Source organism: Cnephaeus nilssonii, assembly GCF_951640355.1.
Source record: "Cnephaeus nilssonii genome assembly, chromosome: 7".
NCBI lineage: Eukaryota > Metazoa > Chordata > Mammalia > Chiroptera > Vespertilionidae > Cnephaeus > Cnephaeus nilssonii.
The window spans coordinates 100,811,416-100,825,694 of NC_137078.1; the positions used below are offsets into that span (position 1 = coordinate 100,811,416).

The 14,279-nt window shown below is 62.9% G+C and overlaps 1 protein-coding gene across 2 annotated transcripts in view; it reads right to left on the minus strand.

Annotated features, from left to right (window-relative positions):
• The window catches only part of KCNAB2 (potassium voltage-gated channel subfamily A regulatory beta subunit 2), a 65,541-nt gene that overhangs the window by 35,540 nt on the left and 15,722 nt on the right, over positions 1–14,279 (minus strand). Inside the window, exons 2-3 of one of the 2 annotated variants that reach the window (XM_079777563.1) lie at positions 3,455–3,576; positions 2,553–2,594 (exon numbers count right to left, since the gene is read on the minus strand). In XM_079777563.1, coding sequence (XP_079633689.1) covers positions 2,553–2,594; positions 3,455–3,531 — 119 coding nt within the window. In that variant the 5' untranslated portion in view covers positions 3,532–3,576. The remainder of the gene's footprint in view (positions 1–2,552; positions 2,595–3,454; positions 3,577–14,279) is intronic. The other variant, XM_079777564.1, reaches the window with a different exon arrangement.

Here is a 14,279-nt window from a genome sequence, read left to right on the forward strand (position 1 = left end):
CCACTTCCTGTTCTCTGCACCTCTCCAAGTCGTGGCTCAGGCTGTCGCCTCGACTGGGACGTTCTTCCTGGTTCTGTGCTGAATCCTGTCCTGACCTCAAGGTCCAGCTCAGAGCCCCTGCTGCCTTCTCGGCGAAGCCTCCCTGACGCTTGGCGGGCTGTGGCCCCGTCCTCATCGGAACCCTGGCCGCTCCTGAGCCTTCTCCCGGACACGGTCCACCTTGGACACTCCTGGCGCGTTTGGGCTCGGGGCAGGCTGCATTACTCTCTGTGTCCCTGGTTCCTCCCACGGGGTGATGGTGGGGCGATCTTTCCTGCCCTCTGACATTGGGCTGGGTCGTGGGACTCACTTTGGCCAAAAGAATGTGCAGAAGTGACAGTGCGTGGGTTCTAACCTTGGCCTTCAGAGACCTTGTTTCTGCTCCCCCCCGACGTTTCTGCCACGAGGAGAACGGGCCTGGGACAGGCCTGGCGAGCAAGGACCGGAGGATGAGCACTTGGACCCGACCTGCGGCTCAGTGCCGAGTCCCGCCTGGATGGACTGGCGCTCTTCAACCCCCGACACACAAGCAAGAAATGAATGGCTCTTGTACAGCGACTAGAGGCCCGGAGCATGAAAATTCATGCACTGGAGGGGGGGTTCCTCAGCCCGGCCGGCCCCCCTCACAGTCTGGGAGCCCTCAGGGGCCAGAGGTGATCTGGTGATCAGGGGCAGGTTACGCCCCATCACATCTCTGCTGCTGCCACTGCTGGCAGTGAAAGCCTCAGCTGGCCCTGGTTACCTGTGCCTCGGGCCAGCCCTGGGCAGCTGGGGGGATGAGGGGACCGGGAGACTCCGGAGGCAGGTGCCCTGGCGGGGCTGAGGGGACTGGGTGCTGCCATCTTGTGGCTGTGGGCGCTGCCATCGTTGAGGGCGTGGCAGTCAATTAGCATATTCCCTCCTTATTGGCTGTGGATGCTGCCATCTTTGAGGGCGGGACAGTCAATTAGCATATTCCCTCCTTATTGGCTGTGGGCACTGCCAACTTTGTGATGGCATGAGGGTCAATTAGCATATTCCCTCTTTATTAGATAGGATGAGTTTGGGGGCTGTTTGTTAGGCGGCATTCTGTGTAACAGCTGACGGATACAGGGTTGAGGGCAGGGCATGCCTTGCATACCTTTGCCCTGTTCCCGGAGAGGCTCCACAGTGCTGACTGACTTAAAGCCATCGGGAGCCACGTCAGTGCCCGGGTGACGAGGACGCCCATGGGGCCTTTCCCGCCTGCCCGTCTCGTGCTCCTTTCCTCCCGGGAGCGAGGCGGCCGGATGTCGGAGGGTGCAAGGCCCACCCACGTTGGGATTCAATGGTCAGGTCCTGCCGGGACGAGCACGCCCCCCTCCTCCCCCGTTCGCTCTGACAGGCTGGGCCGTTGCACACAGACACCACAATGCACATCTCATCCAAGCGCATTTGCAAGCCCAGGTTCACACCCAACGAGTTCAGGCAAAATCATGTCAGCGAAACTGAGTGGAACCGAGGCGGGCTCACCTCTTAGAGCTCTCTGTAAGGAGGGGCTGCCCGGGAGGCACCGAGGCAGCGGCAACATTAGCCCAAGGACCCAGGCCCACGGTCACGGTGAGAGGTGCCGGGGCTGCCAGAAGGAGAGAGCCATGCGGGGCCCAGTGCGGGCCCTGCGCCCACCGCCCGAGGTTCCTGGTGCGTCGCAGGAACCCCCCTCGGTCCCGTCACAGGGGGTGTGCTGACGCTGGGGAGCTGGTTCTGGACCCAGAGGCTCCCCAGGCCCGAATGCCAGACACCAGGGCCCTGCCCCCACGAGCCGCATGGAGTCCCACACCGTCCCAGGGCGGCGGGCTGACATTCTCCCGAGAGGAGGAAAGTGGCAAAGCACCTCGAGTTACAGGCTTCCCAGGAAGCACCGCCTCCGGGCACCTCCCTGCCGGACAGGCTGGGCAGCGGCTGCCCAGGAGGAGGGGACAGCCCGTCCCCTCCGCACCACGTCCCTGCGGACAGAGCCTCTCGCCCTGCGAACACCGGGGCGCCGATTCACCGACAAGGGACAAGGAAACGCATCAGAACGACGCCAGCCAGTCCGCCTCCCCCATCCAGGCCACTCGGACCCGGAACCAGAGCCGCACCCCCCTAGCAGAAGCTGGCCTTTGATCACCGCGAGGCTTCAAATCGGCTCAAATCCAAGGAGAGGGACAGTGGACGGGCTGGCCACGGCGTCTTTTACTCTGAGAACCCCGAAACCGTGACCCAGGACGGCCAGGAAAGCGCCTCCCCCGCGCCCTGAGGGAGCTTTAGGGGCGCCCGCCAGCTGGGCAGGTATCACAAGCCCCTTTGCCCAAATCAGAGCCGATTCCAGATCAGCCCCGCGAACCCCACCTGCCCGCCTTCGCCAGGACAGAGCAGATGGCACGGGCGGGGCGCGAGGGAACAGGCCGGGCCTCTTCGGGGACCAGCGCGCTCTACCGACTGACCGGAGCGCTCGGCCCTCCCCCCGCACCCCTGCCCTCAGCGCCGGTTTAGGGAAACGGAGGGCGCGTTACCTGTAAAACTGGAGCTGTCTTTTGGGGCTCCCATACCGAGTACTGCGGGCAGCAATGGGGGAGAGAAGGAGGGAGAGAAGAGAGAGTCCACAATTGGCATTAACCACAGGGAGGTGCCAGCCCGGAGCCGTCGCGACGCGCGCAACCCCGCCCCACCCCGCGCCGCCGGCTCCGCGCTGTCGGGAGGATGCGCGCCCGCCCGGCCCGGTCCCAAGCGCTCGGCGGCAGCGCCACCCAGTGGCGCGCGGGGGCAGAGGCCCGTTCTGCTGGGACACGGGTCCTGAGCCAGCCTCACTCACACACAGAGAAGAGGGAACAAGACAGGAGGTCACCCCACCCCCCGCCCCCACTGGGGAAGGTCTATCGGTTTTAACGAAACACCCTTTCGAACAACAAGTGGAAAACCCTCCAACCGAGACCTGCTGTCACCCCACTCGCCGTGGGTTCTTAGGGTCCTGATGAAGCAGGGACAGTCCTTCCCCCTGTGGTTCCCAGGGACACTGGCTGTGGTTCAGGCCCTGATAATTACCTGGCAGGTCCCATCGCTCCAGGACTGAGGGGCCCCAGGACCCCACCTGGGCCCCAGCTTTCATGCAGTGATGCGGCCTGGGTTCCGAGCTTGGCCCAATCAATGTCCCCCCCGTGGTTGGCCTGGGATTTACCCAGAGACCCGAGCTGTGTTTGGAAGAGGCTTCTCCAGGTGCCTGGGGAGACCCGCCCCACCCTCCCGGCATTTGAGCCTCGCCCAGGGCATGGGGGGCGGGAGGGACCACGCCTGCCGCTGCACCTCACCGCCCATGGGCCTCACTCGGTCCCTCCCCGGGTCCAGAGGAGGACAGTGGCCTCGGGGGCTCCTCCTGGAGGCAGGACTACCCGGGGGCAGGGCCGGGGGCAGGGGTCACCTGTAGATCATGCCGGGGGAGCCCGTCTGCCGCAGGGAGAGCCGAGCCGGGGAGCCGGTGGTGGATTCCGGATACATGGAGCTGGCCTCTGGTCCCGCCTGCGCTCTTCACGCGGGAAGACTCTGGGGAGAGAGCAGAGGAGGAGGGAGCAGGTTCAGAAAGGCCAGCTGGGCTTGGCCTGGAGGCTCTGCGGGGGTGAAGGTCATCCGCCCGTCCTCCATCAGACAGACAGACAGATCCACGGGGACTCGGACGAGGCTGATGACCGGCCCAAGAACTGTGAAGGATTTCCGCCCCATCCCTCCACTCTCCCCCGCCCAAGCGCTCCTGGGGGGTCCCTCGCCCGCCCTGGCGGCTTTGCTGAGCCTCTGGGAGCGCATTTCTGTTGCCCAAACTGCAGAAACAGTGGCTCCGGGGCCTCTGTGGACTCAGGACTGTCTTCCCCAGCCCAGGCCATCCTTGCTGCCCCCTCCCCTGACCCCGACTCCAGCCCACAGGTGGACTGCTCAGTGGTAAGGAAGCAGCTTGTGCCCGGCCAGTGTGGCTCAGTGGTTGAGCATCAACTTATGAACCAGGAGGTCACGGTTGGATTCTTGGTCAAGGGCACATGCCCAGGTTGCAGGCTTGGTCCCCAGTGGGGGGCGTGCAGGAGGCAGCCGGTCAATGATTCTCCTTTCGGACCTGCCGGCTCTGATGAAGCTCGTTGCCAGGCTGGAGAGGCCCACACGGCAAGGAACTGAGGGTACCTCTGGCCAACAGCCCACAAGACGGAATCCTTCAAACCACCGTGCGGGTTTGGGGGGGGGGGTCTTTCCCAATGGAGCCTTTGAGTATGAGCCCAGCCCGACCAACACCCTGATGCAGCCTGTGAGGCCCTGAAGCAGGGGACCAGGCGAGCCGCGCCCACCTCCTGGCCCACAGCCACCGAGAATAGTCGTTTGCGGTAACATCTGCGGCAGCAACAGGTCATGCTGAGCTCCCGATGGCGCCCGGCCCTGCCCCTCCACGCCCGTCCCCAGCTCAGCAAGGACCCATCACCCACCCTCAGGAGCATCCAGAACCCCCCGCCTCTCGCGGGGATCCCCACCAGCTCTCCCCAGTCCTGGCCACCACCTTCCCCCCACGGTCTACTTCACGGGAGCACCTCCTAGACCCGTGGTCGGCAAACTGCGGCTCGCGAGCCACATGCGGCTCTTTGGCCCCTTGAGTGTGGCTCTTCCACAAAATACCACGGCCTGGGCGAGTCTATTTTGAAGAAGTGGCGTTAGAAGAAGTTTAAGTTTAAAAAATTTGGCTCTCAAAAGAAATTTCAATCGTTGTACTGTTGATATTTGGCTCTGCTGACTAATGAGTTTGCCGACCACTGTCTAGGCATCAATCAGATGATGTCATATAATAGCCCCAAACCCTCCAATGGTTCCTCACTTTATTCAGAACGAAAGCCCAAATCTCAGCACCGGCCTGGAACCCCCACCTTCCCCTCCCCTTCCCCCGCTGTCCCCCGCGCTCACCTCACCCCGGCACACTGGCTCCTGAGGTCCCACAAACCCGCAGACGCTCCAGCCTCAGGGCTTTGCTCTGGTCTTCCTTCCACCTGAGCCCCCTGACCCGAGATCCCTCTGAAGGCCCCGCCCCCAACCGCTGCCTCTTTTACAAAGGCCACCTTCTCATGGAGTCTTTCCCAAACACCTTACCTTAAACAGCAAACCCCGTCTCCCCCCGCCCCCCCGTCCCTTCCCGGCACCCCCCCCCCCCGGAGCACGTATCCCTTCTGGGGTGCCTCGTACTGCACCCGCCGCCTCATTTATGATCTGTCTCCCTCCCACGAAGCTGCCAGCTTTGTCTTGGGTCCACAGCTGTGCCTGGCACAAGTAGACACTCAGGTATTCGTTGAATGAATGAATGAATGAATGAATGAGTCTGCAACTCAGCCTGCTGAAGGCTCACCCAGGGAAAGCTCAGGGGAGGGCTGGTGTTAACCTTGAATGTCCTGGGCGGGGGGAGGGGAGGGGGAGGATCGGGGATGCTGCTGCGCCAGGAACAAGGGCAGTGTCTCTGGAGGGTGCAATGCTCACCCTGTCCAGGGGGGTGCGCAGGCAGCTGCGGTGCAGGGACAGCCAGCACCACCTGTGGCAACTAGGAGGGCTTCCTGGGGAGGCCACCCCTCCCACTCCTCCCCCACCCAGCCTGGGCTCCCTGAGCCAGTGGCCAGCTGCTGCCCAGAGCCCACCTCCCGGCCCTGTAGCGGCCACCATCCAATCAGGAGCAACTGCCTCCTCCCAGAGGCCAGTCCAGGAGGAGCGGATGTCCTAGTGGGATACGGCCAATGGCTGGCACCTTGGAGGGAGGCAGACGGGGGCAGAGGAGGGCATGGAGGGGGGGAGGGGAAGCTTTATAAGCCGTTTGAGAGCGCACCAGGCCCGGGAGGGACAGCTGGCTTGGGGTCCAAAGTCTGGGCACCTGTCTCCTGCACTAGGACCTGGCCTGTGTGTGACCTTGAACAAACACCCGGTTTGTACAGGGAGACACCGAAGCAGGGTGCTCACAAGGCCTGCCCGTACCTGCTCACGGGGAGAGAAGACAGACATGAAACGCTGAGCCCAAGGGGAAAGCCATGGATAAATCTCGGCTCTTACAGGGTGAGCTGACGGCGGCGACGGGGGCCACGAGGTCAGGAGGCTCCTTTCTGCTCCCCAACTGACCACTGGCAACACTTTCACACGTCAAAAGAGCTGTAAAAATCACAACGCAACAGACCCCATCTTCTCCATCCTATTCACCATGCTACATTGTGCCTCATTGGCTTGTATTTCCTCCCTCCCTGTCCCAGCGACACGTGCACAAGATGGAAGGAATTTAGCGCATCCAGGGACAGAAGGAAAGGAACACGCAGCTTAAACCAAGAAACTGCACAGAAAGGTCAGACCCGAGCCTGTGAGTCCAGAAGACACTTTCTGATGGGGCCTGGCTGGGCCGCCTGGGCCATCCAGATGTTCTGGTTGACGGAGCTGGCATCTGATTGGCTCAGGATGAAGGTAGGGAGGAATGGGAGATGGAATTGGCCACCATTCCTCACTTCTCCCGGTCGCCATGTCCTTTGCTGTGTGACTTTGCTAGCTTCCCCCCAACACACACACTCATACACACACTCACACTCATACACACACACACATTCACACACATGCTTCATACTCTCACACTCACACACACACGCTCACTCATTTCACACTCATACACACATTCACACACACACACTCATACACACACATGCTCACACACACCCACTCACACACACACTTACACATGCTCACACTTAATACTCACACACACTCTCACACTCACACTCATACACACACCCACTCACACTTCACATTCACACACTCACACACACACCCACTCACACACATACACATGCTCACTTCACACACTCTCATGCACACACACACACACACACATGCTCACACACACACGCACACACACACATACACGCTCTCACACACACTCACACTGTACCAGCTCCAGCCTCGGCCATTGGATACTTGCCCTGAAGCCTCTGCCATCACCACGGACACACCAGCTGGTCCAAAGCCTGCCCGTGCCACCCAGTCTACACTGGGATGTGGAGCCGCCTGAGGCACTGACGCCTGAGAAACGGACGCTCACTGTGGCCGCCCGCCACGCTCCTGCAGGTGGGCGGAGCTTTAGGCTGAGCACTCCTGGGAGCCATCCGGGGCTTAGCACGCAGGATCACCCTCATCACGGTCAACGACAACTCCAGAGAGCGGCAGGGCCACTCCAACGGCGGGAAAGAGGCCACGCTCTCTGCACCGTAGATCCGGGCACGCGAAACCCGGGTGGCCGGGGCCTCCCTGAGCGGACCGGATCTGATGGGAAAGGAGGTTATCACGTTGAGTGCCGAGAGGTCACCGCTTCTGAATGGAGACCCTGCCGGAGCACCCCCCCCCCCCAGCTCCACCCTCTGGGTGACCCGACGAGACCCATGCAGCTGTCAGGAGGGTGGTGAGGCCCAGCCGGGGCTCAGATCTGGTCCTGGGTCCGAGTTCTAACGGACGTCGTTGGGGGTGACCTGGGGCAATGCTCTCAGGCTTCCCCGGTGTCAGTTTCTTCCTCTGCGAAATGGTAAAGGGCCGGGGAGGGTCCCAGGTGCTGCAGGTGTATGTGTGTGGGGGGCGTAGGTGGACCAGGGAGGGTCCCAGGTGCTGCAGGTGTACGTGTGTGAGGGGCATAAGGGGGGCCAGGGTGCTGGGACCGGCCTGTGCCTGGCCCCGGTGTGGGGAAGGTGAGGGCCACGGCCCGGAGTGCTTCTTGCCACGTCACCGCTCACGGCTCCCTCCTGGATACTGGCGCCATGAAGTCGCTCCTGCACAGACGTGTCCCTGCTCCCTGGCAGCCATCTTCCCTCCGGAAAACCACTGTCCAGGTCCTCAGACTGGCAACGCATCTGCATTTCCTTCACTGCCTCTGCTCGCTTGTCTTTCCCAGAAAAAGGCTCGTCCCATGGACGTGACCGTCACACGCAGGTAGGACTCGATGTCACGAAGGGCCTCTGTGGCTGCCCCCAAAGGCTGGATCATTCTGGAAGCTCACAGGCTCCAGCAGGCTTGTCCCTCGGGGGCTGAGGTTGGAAGCATGATAGCGGTGTAGGAGTTATCTGTTGCCACGGACGAGGGTTAGCAGCCTAAAACAAGCCTTTCTCACCGGTTTTGGAGGGTCAGGAGTCGGGATGGGCGGGCTGGTGGTTCTGGCTCGGGGTCTATCCCGAGTTTGAGTCAGGCTGCCGGCGGCTGGGGCTGCAGTCTGATCCGAAGGCTGGCCTGGGGCCAGGGGCTCCTCTTCTTACACGTCTCGCTCGCGTGGCTGCGGGCAGCGAGGCCCGAGGCCTGGGCCTCTCACACCAGGTGCCTGGAACCTCCCCAGAGTAAAGAAGCAAGAAGCTGCGAGTCTTTCATGGAGAAGTTTGTCCTCTGTTTGCAAAGACCAACCCTCCTCTGATGAGGGAGGGTGTGAGGACCGGCTACCTTGGAGGGCACCACCGTGACACCACGAGGGACGCCCCCACAGTTAGCCCCTCCCCTTGTGCCGCCACCACTGGGATGTCGTCTCCACCTGGCCAGGGCTTTGTCTCTTGTTCACAGATGTATCCCAGGGGGCCAGCCACACGGCAGATGCTCAGTGGACGTGACCGAGGGGAGGCGGAGAGCACAGGCTCCTGCTGGCCAGGTCTGACGGACAGACAGACGGACATCGCTGACCTTCCTGGCAGCCTCGGGGCTGGGACTCCAGCTCCTGCTTCTCGAGCCCTGGAGCGCCTTCCTGCCGTAGCCCTGAAGCTCGGCTGGGCCTGTTCCCGGCACAAGGCCGCCGCCTTGCCGGCCACAGCCAGCAGCAGCCACCGCGGTGACTGTGGGCCTCGGAGAGACAGGAAGAGGTGTAACTGCTTGAAACCGCACAGATCCGGAAGGGCGCTTGCATAACACCCCTCGCCCTTCCCCCGCAGGAGCCAGACCCCCGCCTCCGGGGCCCCCTCCTCTCCTCTGAGCGAGTCTGGGGCGAGGACCGAGACTGGGGCGAGGACCAAGGTGCACGTGGCCACCGGTCCGGCCTGAGGGGCCATCGGGGAGCAAGCAAGAGGCCCCGGTGCGGGGAGGGGTGGAGACCAACAACCCTGTCTCGAAGTGGCACCGTGAGGTCTGCTGAGATTCGGGTGGTGGGGGGCCAGTGGGGCGCATGCTCCTGGGGCAGGGGCACAGCCAGGTGCCTGCTCTTCGCCACAAGGGGCCTGTCTCTCCTAAGCCCCCGGGCCTGGGCCAGGGGAGCCGATGGCGCGCTGACCCACCGACCTGCCACTGAACGGCACGGGCCTCACGTGGCCAGACAACAGCAGGAGCGTCCGGACCGTGGAGACCCACGGGGGCTTCTTCTTTTTTTTTTTTTTTAAATATATTTTATTGATTTTTCACAGAGAGAAAGGGAGAGGGATAGAGAGCTAGAAACATCGATGAGAGAGGTACATTGACCAGCTGCCTCCTGCACACCCCCCACCAGGGATGTGCCCACAACCAAGGTACATGCCCTTGACCGGAATCGAACCTGGGACCTTTCAGTCTGCAGGCCGACGCTCTATCCACTGAGCCAAACCGGTTTCGGCCACAGGGGCTTCTTAACAAAGGCCACAGGCTACACCTGCCCATCTTCTCAGAGCGACATCAAGGGCCTGTCCCTGATCACACACGTCGACCCCGCACAGAGCCCAGCCCAGGCGAGTGCGAGGGGAGGCCCCGTTCACATCTCACTAACGTCCGAGTTAAGGTAAAGGTCACGACCAAGGAATCCCAACTGTCCCAAACCGACGGGAAATCCCCTTACACAGCCCCCACCCCCCAATCAGGCACCGGCGGCGCCTCCGGACAGAAGCCTGGCTGGGCTCTGGCTACACCAGGACCCTGCGCGGCAATGGCTGGGCTGCCGGGTCAGCACGCTGAGGCCCTGGGAGGGAACGGAGGCTCTGACCGCGGGTGGGGCCTCATCGCCAGCTGTGCCTCCTGCGGGGGCGGCCCCAGGCGGAAGGGTGCCGCGCAGGGTCCCCCCTGGTGCCCGCAGAGGGAACCTGCGTTTTACAGACCTCGTGAGCGGCAGCGAGGCTGGGGAAGACGGGGAAACAGCCCGCATCCCCACGACCAGTCCCAGCGCCAGGCCCAGGCCCAGGCCCCGCTGCAGCCCTTCATTCAGCAGACAGTCAGGGCTCCGGCCCCCGCCTCGCCGCCGAGACCACACCCGGCTCCCACATCCTGCCGGGCCAGGGGGGAAGAGCAGGTGGGGGAGGGAGGGGCCCTCGCCAGAGCACCCGGCTTCTCTGAGCAGCAGGAAGCCCCTTGGGCACCAGCCCTGCCCTCCTCCCCCGAGTGGAGCTGATGGGGTGGCCGTGCTGTGGTGCTGGGGCTTCAGCACAGACCTGCAGGGCGGGGAAGGCTCGGGGTCCCCCAGCTGCCCTCCCCCTTGCAGAAGCGGGGGGACCCACTCGTCTTGTTTTTAAGGCAGGGACCCTGCCCTGACTGGTTTGGCTCAGTGGATAGAGCGTCGGCCTGCGGACTCAACGGTCCCAGGTTCGATTCTGGTCAAGGGCATGTACCTTGGTTGCGGGCATATCCCCAGTAGGGGGTGTGCAAGAGGCAGCTGATCGATGTTTCTCTCTCATCGATGTTTCTAACTCTATCCCTCTCCCTTCCTCTCTGTAAAAAATCAATAAAATATAAAAAAAAAAAAAAAAAGAAAAAGGCAGGGACCCTCACTCCCTGGCCTCTTGAGTCCCAGCCAGGCGTTCCCAGGCGACAGCAGCCACGCAGGAGCCTCTGGGAGCTGGCAGGGGCTGCCGGCAGCTGGCACCGCCTGGCCCCCCGCGGTGGCGACAGAGGTGGCCCTGCAGCGCTCTTGATCTCCAGGCACCTCGCTGCCCAGGAATGAAAGCAGAAGCCAGCGGCTCCGGGGGCGGGACTATGTCCCAGTCGGACGGACACCCCGGCTGGCTGCTGGGCTGCACCCCACCCGCCGCCAGCAGTCATTGGGGCGTGGGGGGCCTGCTGAGCCCCTCGCCGGGGGAGAGCTGCAGCGGCTCTGCTGACGGGGCCAGCAGGCTCTGCCCGTCCTGCAGGGCAGTCCCAGGGGCAGCTGCACCCGGCCTCGGGGGGTGGAGTCTGGGGGGCTGCTTGGCCCGACTAACCCAGTTGGTAGGGAGCACGCAAGCCCCGCTCAACACAAACACAAACCCGTCCTGGGAAACAGGGCCCCGAAACACCCCGGTACCTGCTCCTGGGTCAGAACGGCCAGACACAAGCCCATTCTGGTGGAAGGCGAACAGCCACGGGGCCACGGGGCCAACCAGGAAGTGGGTGGCAGGAGGTGCCACAGAGCGGAGGACGCCTGGCCAGCCAGGGCCCAGGGAGCAGGGTGTGGCCTCCAGAGTTCAGGCGCAGAGACAGGGCCCACAGCCAGCCTTCCGGCGGCGCAGAGCCGCGAGGGGCAGGAGGCCGGCCCCCCCAGGCGGGCTGGGGCCCCCGCTTCCGGGAGGGGGGACAGACCGGTGATTAAAGTGCCTGATCACCGGTGCCTGCGCTGTGCCAGAGTCGGCCCCACAGCCTGCAGGTGGCACTGCTGCTCCCCGTCCGACAGAGGGCGACATGGGGCTCAGAGGTCAGGCTGGGGTAGAACCTGGGGCTGGCTGACCCCAAGGCCGTGCTCTGAGCTGCGCGGGGCTCGCCCACCCCATTGGGAGGAAATAACACCGCTGCTTTGGCAGCTCCCACCCGAGATTTCTGACTGAATCCGCGATAGCCTCTGGGCCGATGCCACGCGTCACGCTTCCCGTGGCTGTCACACGGACCCTTCCAAAACCCTGCAGGCGGCCATGACTGTGCCCATCCTGTAGACGCGGATGCTGAGGCCGAGGTCAGCCAGCTGGTGCGTGTCGGGCGGGGGGGGGGGGGGGGATCTGAGGCTCGAGGGTCTGAGTGCGGCGCTGGGCGCGTGCAGCTGCCACCCTCGGCGTGGCCTGTCGGGGGCCACACCCAGGCCGCGTCCACAGGGCCTCAGTTTGCTGAAATTCTCCGGAAAACAGCGGGGGTGCTCACACCAGAGCAGTTCCTCCTCTGTCATCGGGGGGCGGCCTCCCTGGCGCCCTGGCACGAGCCGGGCTGTGCCGCGGCCGTGGGCCCTGTGCGTGCGCGTTGAGTGGCCGAAAGAAAGAGAAAACAGTGCTGAAACCGGTTTGGCTCAGTGGATAGAGCGTCGGCCTGCGGACTGAAGGGTCCCGGGTTCGATTCTGGTCCAGGGCATGTACCTTGGTTGCGGGCACATCCCCAGTGGGGGGTGTGCAGGAGGCAGCTGGTCGATGTTTCTCTCTCATCGATGTTTCTAACTCTCTATCCCTCTCCCTTCCTCTCTGTAAAAAATAAAATATTAAAAAAAATGCTATAAAAACCAACTATTGATACAATAATTAACTTTCAAATCATTCAATATCAAATAACTATTGTGTTCAAAATATTAAAAAAAAAGAAAAACAGTAACACTGCTCGGCACACGCAGGAAGCGGGAGGCTGCGGATCTCAGTGCCCATAAATGACGCTGCGTGGGCACAGCCACCTCACGGCCCCTGGTCAGCTCGCGCTGCCGTTAGGAAATGCCCGACGTGGCGGCGTCAGCAGCAGGCGTGTCCTGCACAGTCCTTGGAACCCCAAGATCCAGGTGCCGGCGGATTCGGGCTCTGGGAGGCCGTCCGGGCCTGCACACGGCCGCCGCCTTGCTGTCCTCACAGGGCGGGCGGTAGGCTCTGGTTTCCCCGTCTCACCCCGTCTTATGAGCACACCACCATCATGGGACCCCCCTCAGGACCCCCCAAAGCTCAGCACCACCCAAAGGCCACACTTCCTAATGCCGTCCCGTCGGGATTGGGGCTTCAATTTACGGATCCTGGGACACACACATATCCAGTCCATGACGTGCTCCCCCCCCCACCCCCCCCGCATTCCTGTGACACGGCAGGCAGAGCAGCTGGCCCACTGCTGTGCCCAAGCCCCACACATTTTCGCTCTGGTCCCCCGTAGGAGAGGCTGGCGAACCTGCCTGGGACGACACCCCGCCACCGTCCCTGTGCCGAGTAGGAGGCCACCTCATTCCTGCAGAGGCAGAGCCCCAGGCGCCCTCCACCCCATCTGCTTCACACACAGCCTTCCGGGCCCCGCGCGTCCCTGCCCCCGCTGCCCACACGGCGCCTGGGCGCGTCCTGGGCTTTACCTCTGGCACGGTGCTTCAACCGCGTGTCCCCCGCAAAGCGCTCCACACAGCTCCACGGCGCTCCTGGTCCCTGGGATTTTGTCTTCCCGGCCAGCCCTGGGGTCTGAGTTTTCATCTCAGGGATCACAGCCTGCTCCCCGGGATTGGACACGCTCATCCCTGCTAATCACCGACGCCAGAAGGCAGGCCGTCTGGGTGGCTGCGTGATCTGCAGCCTTCGGCCCATCCCCACTCGAAGCCTCACTGTGGGGGGGGGGGGGGGCGGGGCGCGATGCAGGAGGCAGGAGGCGGCCCGGTGGGATTTACTGGTGCGCGCTCAGCACTGCCCCCACCGACCATCTGCACCCGGGTCACGCACATCACCGGTGGGAGGCCTCCCAGAGCCTTCCCGCAAATGCAAGCCTTCGGGGTTGAAACGCTCCCTGCATTTTTCCCTGGGAGACCTCTCCCCAGTGACACATTATGCAAATTTTCCAAAAGTTCAAGGAAGGCCATGAAAAGACACCTCATCGAATCCAGGACTTGGCTCCGTGGTCGGCTGAAAGGTTCCCGCCTGGACCATCAAGTGGCCTCCTGCCAAGACACCCCCAGCTCCAGCTCCTGCCTTTGCCCCCCCCCCCCCCGCCCCAGATCTAGGAAAGCAGCGATGAGCTCACCCTCCTGGTGGGGGGCTCTGTGGCTCCTTCTCTGCTGGGGGCAGCTGCGGGCTGTGGTTCGGAGGCTGGACTCTCAGGACCATCACTTATGTCTTGCGGAGAGCAGCCACAGCGCTTGGACAGGTTCAAACCTGGGACTAAGCAGAGGGCACGATCCTCTCGTGGCAAAGCCACATGCAAGTCCCAGCACAATTACAGCCAAAGGCTATGGTTGTAAGCTTGACCTTAGGGTCCGAACCTGTGGTCCCAGGAGGTTGAGTGATGTGGGCTTGATAGAGTTCAGGTGCATGTAATTGAGTAGATTCGAAACATGCGAGATGTAAACATCTTGACCACGCCCTTCCTTTGCCTCGTGGCAT